Below are 18,933 nucleotides of genomic sequence, written 5' to 3' on the forward strand. Positions count from 1 at the left end.
TATGATTTTGAAACTATCTTTTAATTGTGCTTAATGATAAACACCTCAAACACTTCTCAAAGACACATTGTTTTATCTATTTTTATCTAGTAATTTTTATCAGAGGTTTAAAATATAGAGCAAATTACCTAATTTTTTTTAAAAAAATTAAGTAGATTTCAGTATTTTTCCAAACTTCAACAAAAGATAGGACTTTTTATTTTAGAGTATCAATAAGAGTAACTGCTAAAATATTTGTAGTCATCTTTTGTTGACTAAAACCTTTCTTATCCTAGTCTGAGAGTTTACTTTTGCTCCTTCAGAAAAGTTTAAGATATTAATGTCGTGAAGGTACTGCACAGTCTATTCAACTATCACTGAATTCCTGACTCATATTGAAAAGATACATGGATGCAGGGCTTCTCTGCAAGATAAGCGAGCAAGACAAATAAGCATCTCCCAATACATAGTATCAATATTATCAGCCTAACTTTCTAAAGCATTTTGATTTGAAGTACTGCAAATTCAGGAATACCTACAGCCAGCTTTTCTAGAAGAACAAAAATCTCTGATTTATTTATTTATTCAAGAATATCTGAATACATGTTTTTCAGTAATGCTCCAGTCCTGTAAGTATACCAACTTACTAAGCGTTTGGACAAGAGTAAACTGACTGCATTGAGATGGCTCACAAGTACAGGGACTTGGCATGTCCACACAGGTTTGAGGGATCAAGGACTAAATTTTAAACCCTCAGGTGCATACATTCTTTAGACATTTAGTGATATTGTTCCTTTTTTTTGCTTAAATGTGAATTAGTGGTGAACTTATTAGTGTGCTCTGCTAATGAAACATTAATTAGGTATTGTTTATAAAGCATAAAGAGGAAAAATATCCTGCCCAAGAGTGATACTAACATCTACCAAGAAATTTTAACTTCAAGGAGGAAAACTGAAATTTATATTTTTATGGTGAATTATTCAAAGATCTAATGAATTATTTTCAATTCATTGAGATATACATATATATCTGTATCTATATATTTTCTGTATTTAGGACATGGCTATATTACAGATAGAATCCAGGCAGTAGATCTAGCTACATCAAAACTATTTATAGCATGATTAGCCCATGTTCCTAACCAGACTGACATATAAAAGGATCAAGCTAAGGTATCATTTCATGTATGAAATACCACTTATTCCTCATGGTGAGATTGCTATTTTTTAGCCAGGGTGCTCATACAGTCGAGGGATTACTTGCATTTCATAGCCAAAGTAATGATATTGTGAATCTTCTGTTTAAATCTTTACTCAATTTAGCTCCATTTTCTTATGCAAGATGTTACATCTGATGGCAACTGCTTCATCATACAGAGTTAGATGTGCTTCTGTCCATCGATCCCTGTCCTTCCCACAGCATCTCACAAACTGGGAGTAGTAAACTCATGGGAAATGCAATAAAATACCGTTAAACACTGGAACAGGTTGCCCAGAGAAGTTGTGGAGTCTCCATGGAGATACACAAAACCCAACTGGACGTGGTCCTGGACAACCTGTTCCAGCTGGCCCTGCCTGAGCAGGGAAGGTTGGACTTGACCATCTCAAGAGGTCTCTTCCAACCTAAACACTTCTGTGATTCTGTGATCACTTCCATCAGTCCTCGTCTTTGTCAGTGTTGTTCCTGTGTGTCAATGCTCCTTTGTAAAACAGTATAAAACTGAAGCCCTTAGCATTTTATTCAAAATCTTCTCCTCATCCTTGGGTCACTTTCAGATTTGCTGTCACCAAAGTACATTTTAGGTATGAAAGAGTTAAATTAACTTTTAGGCTTGACTTGGTCTGGCTTGGCAAGCTTGCTGCTTGTTGTTAAAAGCAGTGCTACCCTAAATGGCACTGAGTTCTCTGGCTGCTGTTGAAACTTTTTCTGGTTTATTCAAGCAACCTCACTTTCTAATTCAGATAGCTATCAAGGGATTACTAGGTAGGGATATGGAATAATTCCTACTTGTTTTCATATCTTACATCACCTAAGCAGCAAAATCATATATGCTGTAGAATTAACAAATACTGATGTGTGTAACTGAAAGAAAGGATATTATGAGAATATGTAATATAATTAAGTTACGTTACTTTTGACTCTTGCTTCAACTGCAACTGTATCTACAGTTACCTTTTTATAGCTACATACAGTTTGTAGTTTGTAAAATATATCATGTGAACATCGCAATTTGCAGCATAATGCACAATACTCACTTTTTAAATACTAATCTAATACATATTCTATGTTTTTTATTGAAAAGCAGATAATATTATGTCCTTTGATAAATGTCTAATCTTCAGTTGTGACATGTCACATGAAATTTTGTGAACAGAAATAATAGCAAGCTTTGGTAAATTTTCATCTGCAGTCAGGTCGTAGTCTATATCAGGTACTGCCCTCAAATATATTTGGTTTTGGCCTTCCCCTGCTCCCACAGGAGTTGTCCCATCATCAGTTTATGGGCCTGCCGGCAAAAACTGCAAGTGTGCCAGCAAGTATGTGTCAGGAACCAAATTGCAGATGCAATATTTGAGAATAGCTCATGTATAACATATGGGCTGTATTTGTTAGTTCATCTAACAGGTAAAATCATACATCTAGGACTCAAAAAAAAAAAATGCAGGCAAGCCTTACACAATAGAGGATTCTCCTCTGGGAGTCAATTACAACATAAAAAACTTGGGGCTTTTAGGAAACCTGAGGTCCCACCATGATGATAGGCTAAAAGAGCCCAGTATGTTCCTGGGTGTACAAACAGGAGAAAACTTCAATAGAAGTAGAGAGGTTATGTATATCTCATTTTTACCTTGCAACTGCAATGGCCATAGTCAAGCCCTGTGACCACAGTTTAAGAAGAATGTTTAAAAAAAAAATTGTACAGGCCCTAAAGAAAAGCTTTGAAAATGCCTAGTATTGTGACAGGCACTTTACAGTGACTAATTCAAACAGCTTAATCTGTTTAGCTTATCAAAGAAACAGTCTGGTTTGATCATGGTTTGGATGCTCATGTGGTGAGCAGAACTGTGATGAGGGATACCTTTGGTATCAACAATCAACAGATTTAACAAAATCCAGTGGCCGCCAGTTGAATCTAGATGCAGAAAGAAATGTTCAAATGTCTAAGGTAGGGCCTGGATATTTCTTTTTTAAGGTGTGCCCTTATTCTAACAGAAGTTAATTCAGGTAAACTCTGTAGCTTATGATAAGGAAGACAATAGACCAAATGATTAAAATCCTTTCCTTTACAAATCTTTAAACTTTTCTACCTTTGTCTGAATTTGTTGGGGAAATTGACTTGATTGAATTTGCATCGCTGTAAGTAGATTAAGATACTCTCAATATACTCAGGATAGTATTTCTATCATTTAAAAAAGAATAGGTTATTTTATTATCAGCTGTTTTTCTCCTTACCCCAAAAAAAAAGGTAAAAAAAGGAGGCTAAGTTTCTAGGTTTTATGATTGTTGACATTGGAAAAAATCCCAAGTCACAGCATCTGCTGTGGAGTACTGCCTCAGTCAGTAAGTTAGACCAGGGCAGCGTGCTTTACCCAGGCTACAAGTAAGTTAATGAAATCATTGTTGACTAAAACTGACTGTTCAGTGACAGTGATTATAGTATCAGTCTGAGGCATTTTGTATAATATATAATTAGTACAGGTAATATCTTTAACATGGTGTAATGGAGGATGGGTAGCAAGACCTGACAAGTCACCAAGGCAGACAAGCTGTTGCATCTGAAGTTTTTATTTATGTAGTACCTGCAGCCTGTCTTACTATAGTTCTGTGCACAGTCTCAAACTATTGGTGAAAAACTGGAATTGCATCATGAATGTTACTTAACAAATGTTAGCTTTCCTTTCTGTTATATATATTATCATTCTGGTAGGGTTTTTATCTATTAAATTAACAATAAATGTGTAAACAACTGAGTATAATACAGGATTAATGATCATGTTTGTGTAAATCCGTGTACTGAATAGTTTCATAGAACAGTGTTGTACTGCTTTTGTTGGAATTGGGGCTGTGAAGTATGCTGGTTGCTTTTGCAGTGGCTAGAACATACTTTTATGCATTTGTGGTTTTTTTCATGATTTGGTTATTTTTATCAGTCAGGGGAAGAGTTTATTAAGGAATGATGTATTTTGTACTGGTATTAAAGATCAGTATAATTGATCTGCTACTTATACTGAGAAATCTTTTCCAGGCCCTGTATTATAAGAAAAATGCAAAGGATGATCAATATCCAAGTACAAGGGGGGGGAAAAAGTACTAGGACAAGGGTAGGGAGGGGAAATTTGTACAGTGGAGGTGGCCAACCTGTGGATTTTACTTCGTGAATACTTTAATCAGACTTTTTAAGTGGATTTTGGGAAATGGGGATGTACTGACATGAGAATTACTGGGACATCTGACTGCATTTCTGGCTGTGGGGAGAAACAGGTCAGCAGAGGCTGCCAAAGCCAACACTGTTGGACTGCTCCAAGATCCAGCTGTGTGATCAGCCCAGCCCTACCTTACACTGGGTTTCCTGCAGACACATAAGAGCCCCTTGAAATTCCTCTTTCTTGCTGGTCTCCACTGTAGAGAGTCCACAGTTTTGATTTCAGTTCCGTTGGGGTTTTGATAGATATGTGGTCTTGGAAGATTGGTTACCCATGTTGTACATGCATGATTATTATTTTTTGCTGTTCTTGGCAATGCAAAACATGGAATTTTTGTCAAACTGATGTGATAAGTTGGCGAATGGCAGAGGTGACAGTCCTTTTCGCCATTTTAGCCCTCTGGGTCCTGTTCATTCATCTAAATCCCTGCACTAGGGGATTAGGGATTAAGGAGTACTATAAGGGTCACTAAAACTGAGAACAGAGTTAGTAATCATGGCAATAGTCTAGTTACTGCTGTGAATACTAGAGTGTTGTTTTCAGCTGTTTTCTAATTCACATCTTCCCACAAGGAACGTTATCCTTGGATGAGAGATGGTAATGGCATATAATCAGAAAAACACTTCCAAGAATAAAAAGGAATGTAGGATAGATTACTACGTCAAGAGTAAAATTAGTTTGGAGAAAGTACAGAACAAGCCTGCTCTCATTGGTGTATTGGACTAACACATGTTATGTATTGTAGAGCAGTATATGTCTCGGGAATAGTTCTGTTCAAGGAAGGATGGAAGCATGCAGCATATCACCCACTTGGTTTACCTAATTCACCAGTAGTTGTTTTCCCAATTAAAGAAGCACTTTCCTTCACAGTTCTGAAATTTCTTGACAATGTATACTGCTGATCTGGTCTAAGCAAAAAAGAAAGATACATGGACTATCAAGAAATCTAAACAATAATTATGCATGTCACTAAGAAAAACATGCTTATGGAACATAAATTTGAATTAAACCTGAGCTCAGTGTGTCAGATTTGATAGTTTCATGAGCTAACATAAACAGGTTGCAATGCAAAGTCTGATGATAAATAAGTTATCTGGAAAAATAAAATTTAAATGCCTTTTTTTAGGGCTGATTTAGCGTTTCAGACCTCTGCATGGTACTTGGAGACTTAAGTATTAATATTTAAATAGTGTAGTGAGATTCTACAATGGAAGATGTTACTGAACTGTGGAATTACTTAAAGCTCTCTAGAAAGCTGCTGTCTATAAAGAGTTAAATTTTTTCTGTCTTTGAATAGTCTGGAAGCCACTTCAAAGATCTCTGTAAGCAGTAGCCTAGTATTGTGCCTGTTCCTCCTTTTCATTTGCCTCCCAAGAGTGTAGCTCAGGCTGAACCTTGTAGTATTGGAGAGTCTGTGCCGTAGGTAAGGAAATGATGGGTTTAAAGCATGCAAGGGGAGAAGGAAATGATAGGCAAGAAAAAGAAGCAAATGGTCTGCCAGTACTTGTATGCAAAAGAACATTCTTGTGCCTTTGACAGGGACAAAATTTAAGACCACCTTTTTCTTGCTAGACAATGAATTTAAAAAAATGTGGGACAGGCAGTATCATGCCATGCTTGGGGAAAGCTGAGCTGGAAAGACTGGCCCAATGGGCATGAAAGAAATGTACAGCATTAAGAACTCAGCATAAAAACAGTCCAGATATGAAGCTTTTCAAACATGTGATAGAGATGGATAGATTTCAATATGGAAAATTTGTTCCTGTGGAGAGAAACTATACTGTAACTTGTCATGTTTTACAAACTCATTTTCCTCAGCTGAGAATACTTGAAAAAGTAACTACATAATGACTTGTACATGCAGTTCTCTGCATCCTGCCACCCCCACCACACATCTGCAAAGACAACTTCTGGTTATGAAAACCTTCTCCAGTTATGTTTTGATGACACAGTTCCAATAGCTATTCAAAAGCAACAACTAGCAAAAGTCACTGGTTGCAGTCACAACACTCTTTTCTGTATGAATGGCTTTTGGAGGACAGGGCCATTAAAGCAGACAGAAAGTAAGAGAATCAAGAAGAAACGCTATTATAAATCTTACTTTTCTTGGAGAGGGCTTCTGCTGCTACTGCTTGAGATGCGCATCTTGCTCCAATTTGTTTTCTTGCTGTTTCCCTCTAGCATCTGTGCAGTCCTTGGATTAGCAAGTCACACAAGCAATGCATATTAGGAAACTGCCTCTTGATATAGTAGCCTTTCTCAAAACCCTAGCAGTTAGGCTATTTTAGCATAGTGGGGAAGAGGGTAAGAATGAGAAAATAGGCAAGTGATCTTTAACGCAGAATGTTGCTGGGGGAGAAGTACATAGGTCACAGATTTTGTAAGAGTAAGCAATTGTGGAAGAGGACACATGTTTGGATGAGTAAGAAAATTGGATACAAAGTAGAAATTAAATTGTCTCAGGATTAACCAAAAGACTGTGGCATCTGGATGTGTGTGTCTGGCATGCAGACATCAATTCTGCTTTTGACTCTGAATCATGCCACTCTTCGTCTCTGCAAAAGATACCATTCTGATAGAGTTCCTGTACTGCTCAACTGGCACCAGTGTTATATGCTGCAGCATATCAAATGGTGAGAGGAAGAGCTGCTATTGTAGAGCATGCTCACTGCAATACCAAGATCAGAAAGGAGCAGTAGAGGGTCCTGAGTGTTAAATTTTTGTAAGCAACCTTGACAATGATTTGAGAGAGATATGCAGGCATTTTCCAATATTTCTAGCCTTTTACATTTTATTTTGTGGGAGCTAAAAAGTGATGACCCAGGGGAGTAGTCCTATGCAATCTTCCCTGATGATCAGGCATGTACAAACTAATGGAATTTCCTGCTCAAAATTTAGTTTTTTAAAAAACTGAAATATCCAGGCTTATCACAAAATCCATAAGGCTTTTCTGCGGGTTTCTTGAGCTTAAACAAAAGATAGAGATGTAACTTTCACTTGTGATGTCATCTCCTTGGAATGACTGAAAAGAGAATCATTGTTAAGAATTCAAGAGCAAAGGCTATTCTGTTTGTGGACACATTTAAAAATACAGTCTTCTCTGATGTCCTGAAATTAGGAAGTCCTTTTCAGCATTCTAACCCAGTGTTCCAGGTTTTTGTGCGTATTGGCCAAGACATTAGATCCTGTAGTAGTCATAAAAACTGTAACAACATATCTTGAAGTGTAAAGGAAGCTATCTTTTTTTCCTTTCATAGACTGCAAAGTCATTAGCCATTACTAATTATGGACCAAAGTGATGTAACTCAAATCTGAATCTGAGATCCCCCAGTTTGGTTCAGCACTCCAGTTCAGTCTTCTCTTTACAAGGATTCAGCACATATTATAAATAGTCAAATAGTCGTAGTGTCTTTCTACTTGCTGTTCCCTTATTAGAAAAGATGCTCAGCTGCAATTATACAGAGCATCCATTTCATGTCTGCTGTGTTGCAACTGTAAAAATTGGCTTCCTACCTTAACATGATAGTCAATGAACCTCACAGGAGTAGTAGAAAACTTATAAAATAATTTCTCTGAAAATAGCAGTTGATTATTAAGAGTGGAAAAATCTCATTTTGATATGAGTAACAACTGTTTAATTGTCCCAGAGCAGCAAGTCAGTCATTTGTATTGTCTGTTTATTGTTTTTTATTCTCTCTTGTATTATTGTCATTTATTTATTCTTCATTTCCAAGGACTCTGGCAGTTATAAAACATAATTGTCCTCTCTAAAAGCCATCCAAAACACATGACAGGAAGTTTATCTTCCCTAGAAGCACACAAATGTTTGAAACCAGTCTGTCAGTGGAAATCCTGTGCTTTCATGTATGTAACCTGCCATTTGGAAACTCTTGACTGAATCTAGGTCAGGTTATCTATGAACATAATATTGCCAACAAAGGTACTCCTGGCAAGTGAGTAAGGGAAATGTATTAGAGAAAGCTATGGTTGGGGGTGCGGGGGGAGGGGTGTGGGTGTTAAATGGCAGGGTAAAACATATTTATGTTTTTGTAATCTCAAAATATGATTCTACTCTCATTGAAAGCAGTGACAACACACTGGTCAACTTGAGTGAAAGTAGGCTTAAAACTTCCTTGTTTTCACCTAGTGGATCTGCTAGGGCAATCCTGACTTTCCGATCTGACTGCCAAGGTATCTAAATTACACTGTTTGTGTCTGAAGTTTTCTGGTTTACATTCTGAAATAATGCTTTCAGCCTCTTTAGCACATTTCAAATCCAGGTGATCCCAAGCGCTTTACAGACCATTATAAGGATATATTAAAAAAGATCACCTCACCTGCCAGAGAAATTCACCTCTCAAAGAAACAGTACGCAGAGCCACTTAACAGCATCCACCCATAGTTTTAGCACATTTGAATAGGAAGTAAGGAACGATATCATAGTCGATTGACTGCAGAAGGAATTACAGGAGGCTGGGTGTAATTACTGAAACTAGAATTTGGCCAGAGTGCCAAAATTTACTTTTGGGTTTTGCTTGCGCTTTTTGTCATTAATCCCATGCGATCTAAAATGCCAGCATTGCTAGCACTGAAATTGATTTTAATATATAGGCCAAGATCAAATAACGACTGGCTGTATGTGATGATATATACATTATGCTGATTTGGTCATTTTGCTTTCTAATTAGTACATCTTTTCAGATATGTATTTAGGTTTTCTTCAAATATTGGGGGAGTCCTAGTCAGCTTTTTTTTTTTTGGCCTTAAACTTCTTTGCAGAGTGCAAATATGGGCCACAGATGCAAAGTACTTTAATCTTCTATTACTATTATCTTCTTATTATACAGGTCAGTCTAGAGCAGCCATGATACCTCCGAAACAACCGAGGCAACCGAAGGGAGCTTTGGATGATGCCATTGCCTTTGGAGGACTAGTAGAACAAGAAACAATGAACAACTTACAGCCAACACCACCTCCACTGCCAAAGAAAACAATTTTGAGAGCTAACACAGAGCCGACTCCCAGAGATCTCCAGAAGCAGGCTCTGGAGAATAACCTGTGCATTGTGGCCAATCCCACGTATGACATTGACACCAACTGGGAAGCAAGCAGTGCCTGCTCTTCTGTCAGCCTGGAACTCAAGGCACTGGACAATGAGTCAGGAGATTCCTTGGACAGACCTACAGAAAAACTAAGGGCAACCACCTCAGCAACTAACAGTGTTTCCAGCCTAACCACTATCAGTATTAAGGACCGGTGTTCCAATAGCATGGAGTCTCTAACAGGGAGACGCATCTCGCAGACTAAGCAGGGCAAAGGTGTCCAGAAGCCGCAAAGGCAAGCACTTTATCGAGGAATTGAAAACCGAGAAGAGGTGGTAGGTAAAATCCGAAGCCTTCATGCTGATTCACTGAAGAAGCTCGCACTTAAATGTGAAGACTTGTTCATGGCTGGACAAAAAGACCAGTTGCGATTCGGGGTGGACAGCTGGTCGGATTTCAGGCTAACCAGTGACAAGCCATGCTGCGAGGCAGGCGATGCAGTTTACTACCCAGCTTCTTATGCAAAAGATCCTCTCAACAATTATGCAGTCAAGGTAAGAGGGGCTTGAAGAATGGTAACCCTAGACATCAGTGACAAAATGTAACAACAATAACCAAAATCTGCAACACACCCAGTAGTGATAGGTCCTACAAATATAAGTGTGTGCTGCTTGCAGCAGCACTGTGTGAAAAGTAAGATTCCCAAGATACAGACTCTTCCTTCTATCAAGAACCATGTGTGGCATTGGTATCTGCTGTTCGTTTCATCTGTTTTTATTGCAGCTCCAAAATTATTAAAACAAAATCAACACAACTCAGTCTTTACCATGAAGTTTTGAAGAAAAAGCTGTATTATTTTAACCCGTCAGCAGTTTTTTGGAAACTTGCAAAATCCTTCAGTTCATCTGCATGCAGATGATACTAAATCATCCCTCTTAGTTAGGAAAGATTTCGAAGTTTTCCATGTTCAGAGCCATGTAATTTTAAATGTAAATTCTAGGCTAATATATCTTTATGTTCCCATACAAGGTCTTATATTTTCACCAGTGTTCATTACTAGCCTTTCAAAAGCTCTGTCTAGCCATCAGTGTTGCCTTATAAGCTATACTAAAGAAAAAGTGGAACTTGTCAGTGTTAGTTTTGTGGCCTTTTACTAAACAAACAATTGATTTCTGTCTAGTTTATTCTTCAGCTAACACATAAAAGAAATAAGATTTACTGCTAATATATTAATGAATAGTTGGCCGCTATCTCACTAGATATTGTTACTTCATGGACTTTTATATAGGTAATTCTTTCTGAGTGCTGTATCTCTAAAGTTCTCAATGCTTATCTGGTAGGATGATAGTGAGAAAGACAGCTGAGACTCATATCTCTGTCAGGCTTCCTGTGTGACCGTGAGTAAATCATTGAACTTCTGACTCATTGTTGAAACTGAGATAAAACAGGGATGGGGTCAGGAAGCCCAAGGCGCAGCTGGAGCTGAACTTGGCAAGAGATGCAAAAAATAAGAAGAAGGGCTTCCACAGGTGTGTCAGACAGAAACAGAAGGTCAAAGAAAGCATACCCCCCCTTGATGAGCAAGATATGGATTTGATGGGTGGATTGTTCAGTGGATGAGGAATTGGTTGGATGGATGGTTGATTGATTGATTGGTTGCATCTAGAGGGTAGTGGTCAACAGCTCAATGTCCAGATGGAGATTGGTGACAAGTGGTGTCCCTCAGGGGTCTGTATTGGGACCAGTACTGTTTAGTATCTTCATCAATGACATAGTGGGATCGAGTGCACCCTCAGCAAGTTTGCAGACGACACCGTGCTGAGTGGTGTGGTTGACACACCTGAAGGACGGGATGCCATCCACAGGGACCTGGACAAGCTCAAGAAGTGGGCCTGTGTGAACCTCATGAGGTTCCTGGGTCTGCACGTGGGTTGGGGCAACCCCCGGTATCGATACAGGCTGGGGGATGAAGGAATTGAGAGCAGCCCTGCAGACAAGGACTTGGGAGTACTGGTGGATGAAAAGATGGACATGAGCCTACAACGTGCCCTCGCAGCCCAGAAGGCCAACTGTATCCTGGGCTGCATCAAAAGAAGCATGGCCAGCAGGTCGAGGGAGGTGATTCTGCCCCTCTACTCTGCTCTGGTGAGACCCCCACCTGGAGTACTGCATCCAGCTCTGGAGCCCTCAGCACAGGAAAGACGTGGACCTGTTGGAGAGGGTCCAGAGGAGGGCCACAAAAATGATCAGAGGGGTGGAACACCTCTGCTAATGAAGAAAGGCTGAGAGAGTTGGGGTTGTTCAGTCTGGAGAAGAGAAGGCTCTGGGGAGACCTTACTGCAGCCTTTCAGTACTTAAAGGGGGCTTATAAGAAAGATGGGGACAAACTTTTTTTAGCAGGGCCTGTTGTGATAGGACAAGGGGTAATGGTTTTAAACTAAAAGAGGGTAGATTTAGACTAGATACAAGGAAGAAATTTTTTACAATGAGGGTGGTGAAACACTGGCACAGGTTGCCCAGAGAGGTGGTAGATGCCCCACCCCTGGAAACATTCAAGGTCAGGTTGGACCGGGGCTCTGAGCAACCTGATCTGGTTGAAGATGTCCCTACCCATTGCAGGGGGGTTGGACTAGCTGACCTTTAAAGGTCCCTTCCAACCCAAACTATTCTATGACTCTATGATTTATTACCCATCACAGGTGTGTGAGGCCTAATTGATTATTCCTTATAGAGCATGTTGACATTCTCAGAAGGGTGGCGCTTTACAGGAACAAAATGTTGTTACCACTCCCGCATGATTGTTTACAAGAAAGATATAAAAAAATAAAAGGTAACATTGGTGCAACTGATATGTTCTTCTGAAGCTTGAAAAGGCATCTTTTTAAGGCAGATTTGTGGGCATAATCATTTATATTTCTTTAGTTATCAAGGACCTCTTTTTGAAAAGATGTGAAATTAAATAGGGATGTCTTGTGGATGCCACATCCAGTGGTACAAAACAGCCAAGAACCAGACCATGAATATATCTGGCAGTCTACTGTAGTTACAGAATCTGGCATTACTCAGTTCTTTGGGGTTTTCTGGGGTTTAATACAGTGATGCAAAAATGGTTGCTTCTAGGACCCAAAGTGGTATTTTTCTATATAGGCACGTTTGGGTTATCATTAATGTGATTCGTTTTTGCACGGTATGGATGTGCCCTTAAAGTATTCCCTGACAGGCAAGACCTATGTAGTTGTTTTCTTACCTACTGTCATCCTAAATACATTTCTCTTGCAGAAGGCCAGTGAGAAGAAAGAACAGCAATGTAGCATGGTCAAATATGTGCTATATTTTTTTCTCTCATAATTCAGATGTCTCAAAAATAGTTCTCAGACTAACAACATTTATTGCAACGTAATAGGTGTGATGGTCTTGAGAGTGAGTGAAGTATCCACAAAATATCCTTGAGCTGGAGGTCACCATGAGCTGTTGTGCTGTTATGATGAGAGGAAAAGTTATTCTTGAAAATACCCTCCCTAGCACTTAATGTGATATAGGAAGATAGCCTCACTACACATGTTCTCTGATTTCTTTAAAAGTCAAGCAGGACCAGCATACGGGACTACAGCTGTCTTTTCGTTTTCTCTTTCACATATCTTAAGTATTACGCATTCAGCTAGGTTGGGTTCTCTTCAGTTGTGTGTTTCTTTGGTGCATATTTTTATTACTGCATTCTCTATGCTAATACATTGAATTATATAGCATTGTTTAAACTGTGGTTACTAGATTTTTTCCCCCTAAAATCAGTTATAGTAAATTTCAGCTTTGTCTTAACATTTGCCTCAAGTTGATCTTTGACTTACAGGTCATCAGTCCAGGATCAGATTTGTACAAAATCTCGTAACAACATATTGCTGTTACATTACACAGAGATTTGGGGAATTTAGCTTTAACAAATATACTAGTTTTACTATCATGGGTATTTTTTGTGTGAGCCAAATTACATAATCATCTACCTCCAACAAATAAGCTATGGATTCCTGCCATTTTAAATCTCTTGTCCCCAAAACAGGATGGCAAAAATAGTAAGATTAAAATTACTGGTGTGCCTATTGAATCCAAAATATAGTCTTCCTGTTATTTTTGATCAAGTCTTAGAAATACACTTTGAAAGTGTATATGGAGCCACATCTTCGGAGAGTGCAAATTTATGTAGCTCTCTTGAGTTTTGTAGAACTACCCAAGCAACACTGGCTAACAATTCACACAGTTCTTAAGTTCTATGATTTTAATATTAGAATTGAGAAAAAATGTCATAATGGGATTTTTTAATTATTATTCTCTTTGTAGAAAACAAGACATTCACCCCCAAACAGTGTTTTAGAAGTCTTAATGCATAAGTAAAAAAAAATTACATTTTAATATTGTATCTCGAAAAGTAGAATTACAAAAGCACTGTTAAAAATTAAGCTTTAACCATTTGACTACTGCTGAATTAAATTTAGAAGAATGAACCTTTTGTGCAGATGAATGTACCAGTGCACCTTTACATTCTGGTGGTATCACCAGCAAAAGATGCTCTGATAAGTTTGGTGGAGAACGAGCACAACTTGTTCTGTTGGTGTGGATATTAGAGGAAACATTGTTTATAGGGGTGTGTTGTTTCAAAGCATTGTATTATGCTTTTTGCTTCACTCTCACCTAATGTGCTAGTAAACATCCTGTGCAAAAAAAGTTGCAGGAAGCTGTGTGGAAATTACTTTGACCGAAACATTATGAATAAAAACAGTAAATAAGTCGTGATCAGAAAACTACTTTTCCAAATGGAAAAATAGATGTTCCCTTACAAGAAAGGTTTCCATAAAATTCCAGTCCCTTCACTAAGTGCAGTACCATCTTCTAAGTAGTTGGTAGATCTGGGACAATATGGATAAACATTCCCCTGAAACCACAGTCTTATCAGTAATTCCAAATATGTAGTGGAAAGGTTACACTAAAGTAAAAGCAGCAGAGCACACCAGCTTTTTGTACAAAGTGGATTGGACTAGTTCAATTCTTAGTATCCCTACACAGACTAAGGCAGTGATATGACAGGGATCTTTTCTATGGGAAAAAAAAAAAAGATTACTCAGAATGAATAATAGTTAGACAAGATCATTACTGTGTCAGTGACCTAAACTACTTCCACTTTCAGTATTAAACTCTCAAGGAAATTAATGTACAATATTGTAGACAAACACATAGAAATCATGATTCAGAGTCCATACGGAACAATACAGACATAAAAAACCAGCAGGGTTATGGCCTGCAGCATGTGTGTTCTGGCCACGGGCACATGTTGCAATGCAGTTCAGGTAGGATAACAGGAATTGCAAAGGTGCAAACAGCTCAAAAGGAGCAGTTAAAATTTATTGCTTTGATTGCTACAGGGCAGCAGAAGTTCTTCTAGCAGTGAAACTTTAGGATTTCTGCTACAGTTCCTGTACCAAGTATAAAATAGAGCAATGCAGAAGTAAATAGTATTGGGCTGAATTTGGCTGACAGTTTCCTAGTTGCAGCTGACAATTATTTTCTAGTTATGTTTAGTTTGTCACAGTGTGCTAAGGTGTTTTTTTGGTAATTCAGTTTCCTAGTGGAGCTTCTTGGCAGAAGTGTTATTAAAGGTCATCCCAGAACTTCATGCTTCAGATCAAAATAAAGCTATGTACGTTAAACTTTTAGCCCATTCCGAGTTCAGTCACAGTAGCATAGAATTCTGTATTTTGGCACATCATTAGAAAGTCAAAGCTCTATTCCAAGGCCAGATCAAGAAAATGAGGTCAATCAGAGATCAAACTGGCCTCCTTGGAAAACAAGGTTGTGCCAAGAACGAGCTATCAATTTGGGATTAGCAAGCTTTCATTCTGCACAGAATTTCATTTGCAGTTGTCCCTCTGTGCAATACAACGAAGTAGCACAGATGGTGCAGTCTTTGTGATCTTCTGTGTTTCTCATTTTCAGCACTTGTAAATTCATTTCCCACAATATTCATCTTACTTTAAGTTCACTGACGCCCTGTAAAATGCATAGGACAGAGTGGAAATGAGATTCCCTGCTGGTAAAGTGGAAGTCAGCTGATGGCACAGTAGGCTACTGGAGTCATAAAGGAAAAATAAAAGCTAATACAGAACAGTTTTTAGAAGCTCTGAAACATTAAAATCTTGCTTCTCAGGGATGAGGGTGGGGCGGGGGGGTGGGGGGCAGAATTAAAGTGGCAGGATATAAAGAAACCTGTCATGTCCCTATAAACGTGACGGAAGTTCAGTTCATATGGATGCACTAAAGAAAAGATACATGATGACAGTGCATTCCAGTGAAAAGGAAGATGGAAACCTTCTGTTCCTTCCTACTCATATCTCTCCTTTTTTCTCATTGCTTTCTTGCATCATATGGAAGTGCTTTTTACCAACATTGCTTCATGTTTTGAACAACCAGCTCTGTATCAGCTTTAGAAATAAGGCTTGCTAAGCCCTTATCAATACCTTTCTTTTAGCTGTTATCCCGTAACATACCTTCATAGCTCAGCTGATTGTATTTCATTAAAGCAAATGGTAAACGACTGATTGATCCTACTTTCTGTTGGTGTTTTAGTCAAAGTATTTTCACCTTTTTCTTTTCCTGTGCACAAAAATAGGAATTCAACATACTATTATATATAAAAGGCAACAGGATTTCCATATTTTTTTAGAGTAGATGACTGGAACAGACAAAAGCTTTAAAAATCATGCAAAGAAAACTCACAGTTTTGACATAGCATTAACTGTCACAAACAGAAAAGAAGCTCTGTATCCGCTCCTTTAGCAATTCATCACAAGCAGTCTAAAATACTTGCCAATGAGGCCATCAAATTTCACAATTTGTTCCCTAAATCTTTTAAAATGTAAATATAGACTTTGGTTGTATAACTTACTATAACTCAAACCATTTTGAAAATTTTAAATCTTGGTCATTCAGTTGATAGTTTTAGGTGATAGTGGATTTATTCCAATATAAAATGCTAGGGTGAGCATTATTACCCATTAATAGCATTAAACACTAGCATTCACTACCCTGTTGCAAAATGGTAATATAAACCAGAGTTGTGAGTAGCAGCTGTAACTCAGAAAATTATAATATAGTACAATAAGTTTGTCAGTAAATAAAATTCACATTGTATAAACTGTCTTTGAACAGATCAATAAGAAAACTTAGCTTGTCTCCACTGCTTTCGGTACATTTTCCCCATTCTAATAAGATATTGGTAAATTGGAATCTGAACTCTGCAATCTAAAACCCCAGGACTTATCTGGACTCATGCAGCTGTATTTCACAGCAAAAATCTTAAGAGTAGCCAGACGCTTACAGGAACATCACATTACTGCAGGTCTGTCTTTTTAGAAACTGTTTTATGTGTTCAGACAGGTGTCCAATTTGTTGTCATACTCCAGTTTTTGGGTGCTGCTTCTAGACAGCCTAGGTTTCCATTCCCCTTAATTACAAAGCATCTAGTGTACAAATTTTAGTGTTTGTATAGTCAGCAATTTAATCAGCCTTAAATAACCCAGCTGCCTCTTCCACTTCTCACTTCATGTTTTTGTAAACAAAAAGCAAGAAGCAGAAAATACATCTCAAATCAGATCTCAGCTCTCTTGTCTTTGTAGATATTGCATGCATGTTCATGTAGCCATATACTTCCCTGTATTAAACAAGAGACGTAAAAGTGTCCAAATGCCATCACTATTGGGCATTTGTGGGATTAGAGATTGTTTCTTTCTTTATTGGTTATCTTTAACAGCAGAATAAGGAGGGAAAAACTGTTTACATGAGAGCAGTCATTTTAGTATTGATTTTAATCCTAATGCTATTTAGTCTTTAATTTTTGGTTTGTTGATATAAAGACAGGAATCTGAAACAAAAACTCATATTTAAGAACTGACATCAGGGAAAGTTTGGCTCTGCTGTGGATTCAGACTTTAGAGTGGACGCTGCTCTGAAGGTTTTCACAGCAGGGGTTTCACACAGAAGGGTTTCACTGAAGTGAACCACAGTAACAATGGAGGTAATAATGTGACTTGTTCACCCTGGGAAGTGTTACAAGGATCATTATATATAAAGCTCTGTTCTGCTTGATGCTGGAGAGGTCTTAACTGGAATACTGTGGTCATTATAGGGTACCACTCTGCAGAAAGGTGTAATAAATGGGGAGAATCCAGAAAAGAGCAACAAGAATGAAAGGGTTAGGAATAACGATAGGAGGAATGAGGGCTGGTTATTTTTGAAAATAAAACAATGAAGAGAGGAAAAGTTACATTTTCGTAAGTGTAAAGGTGTAATGTTAAAGGATGGGAATAAATATTTTTTAATATCAGCTAGGAGAAGGGCTATCAGTTTAATTTGAAGTAAAATAGACTTAGGATTGAATAGCAGGAAGAGAGAGAAAGGAGAAGATAGAGAAGGACAACTCTCTTTTGGGGTGTTTTCAGTAAGTTGGAAAAGCGTTTCTTAGGAATGATCCAGCTGGCAACGTACAGATCAGATTTGCCTTGCAGGCCAATTCTGCTGGCTCAGGAAAAGGGAATGGGTGCAAAGGCAGCGTACTTTGCCCCAGTAGCTGAATGCCTTTTGGTGCAGATGTGCACAGCCAGTCATTTCTAAATTAGAAGGAAGCATTACCACATCCACAGAGGCACATGAAAGTGTGCTTTTGTACTATCACAATTCCAGGATTGGCAATATTTTCTAAAATGAGTGAACCAAGGCTGACTTTGAGAGCTGCAAAGCTTATCTCCTATTGTTTTAACTGAAATTCCAGTAATAAATTTGAGAGCCCTTTTCTGAAGTAAGTAGGAAAAAGAGGCTGCCTAGGACTAAAATTAGAAACTAGGAATAAGTCTCATTTCCTTTGCTTTTCTTTTTCTATAGGCAAGGAGAAATCCTTTTCATAAACTTTCAAAAAGGCCTTGTATTCACCAAATTGAGAAGTATTAATTGTTTTAAGAGCAAATACTCTGTGGATTATATATTCCTAATAGAATATCATTTTTAGCTGGCAGGTGGCATTAGAAATTCTCTGTGAGTAGCACGAAACGTTGTACAATATCTAAGGGCAAATGCTTCTTTGCACTTTTCTTATCAGCAAGTAAGCTTGAACTTAAAATTAAACTCCTTCAGAATGAGTTATATTTTGGATTAGGTCAGTTAGTATTTTTAAAAACTAAAGGCTGGATTACAACACACTGAACCTTTTCTGCAATTGGAATTGATTATCCCCATGGCTGGCTGTACAAGAAAAAGGCCATGGACTTGAAGGGCATAGAAGACAAAATTATTCTCGTTTTCCTTAATAGCTGTTATCCCAATCAGATTTGATACATGCTGGTAGAGCCTATACAACACTTTTCTATTTCTATCTTCTGTGTAGTATTAAGTATTTAATACATCTGGGGACTTCAGTCTACAACAATTAGCTGACATTTTCTTTTCACACA

At 38.1% G+C, this 18,933-nt stretch overlaps 1 protein-coding gene across 9 annotated transcripts in view; it reads left to right on the forward strand.

Moving 5' to 3' along the window:
• PEAK1 (pseudopodium enriched atypical kinase 1) overlaps positions 1 to 18,933 on the forward strand; it is a 143,352-nt gene that overhangs the window by 99,854 nt on the left and 24,565 nt on the right. For all 9 annotated transcript variants that reach the window (XM_075505695.1, XM_075505696.1, XM_075505691.1 and 6 more), the window contains one exon: positions 9,251 to 9,999. In XM_075505695.1, the coding sequence (XP_075361810.1) occupies positions 9,251 to 9,999 (749 nt within the window). The remainder of the gene's footprint in view (positions 1 to 9,250; positions 10,000 to 18,933) is intronic.

The sequence above is a fragment of the Mycteria americana genome, chromosome 6 (assembly GCF_035582795.1).
Source record: "Mycteria americana isolate JAX WOST 10 ecotype Jacksonville Zoo and Gardens chromosome 6, USCA_MyAme_1.0, whole genome shotgun sequence".
Classification (NCBI taxonomy): Eukaryota; Metazoa; Chordata; class Aves; order Ciconiiformes; family Ciconiidae; genus Mycteria; species Mycteria americana.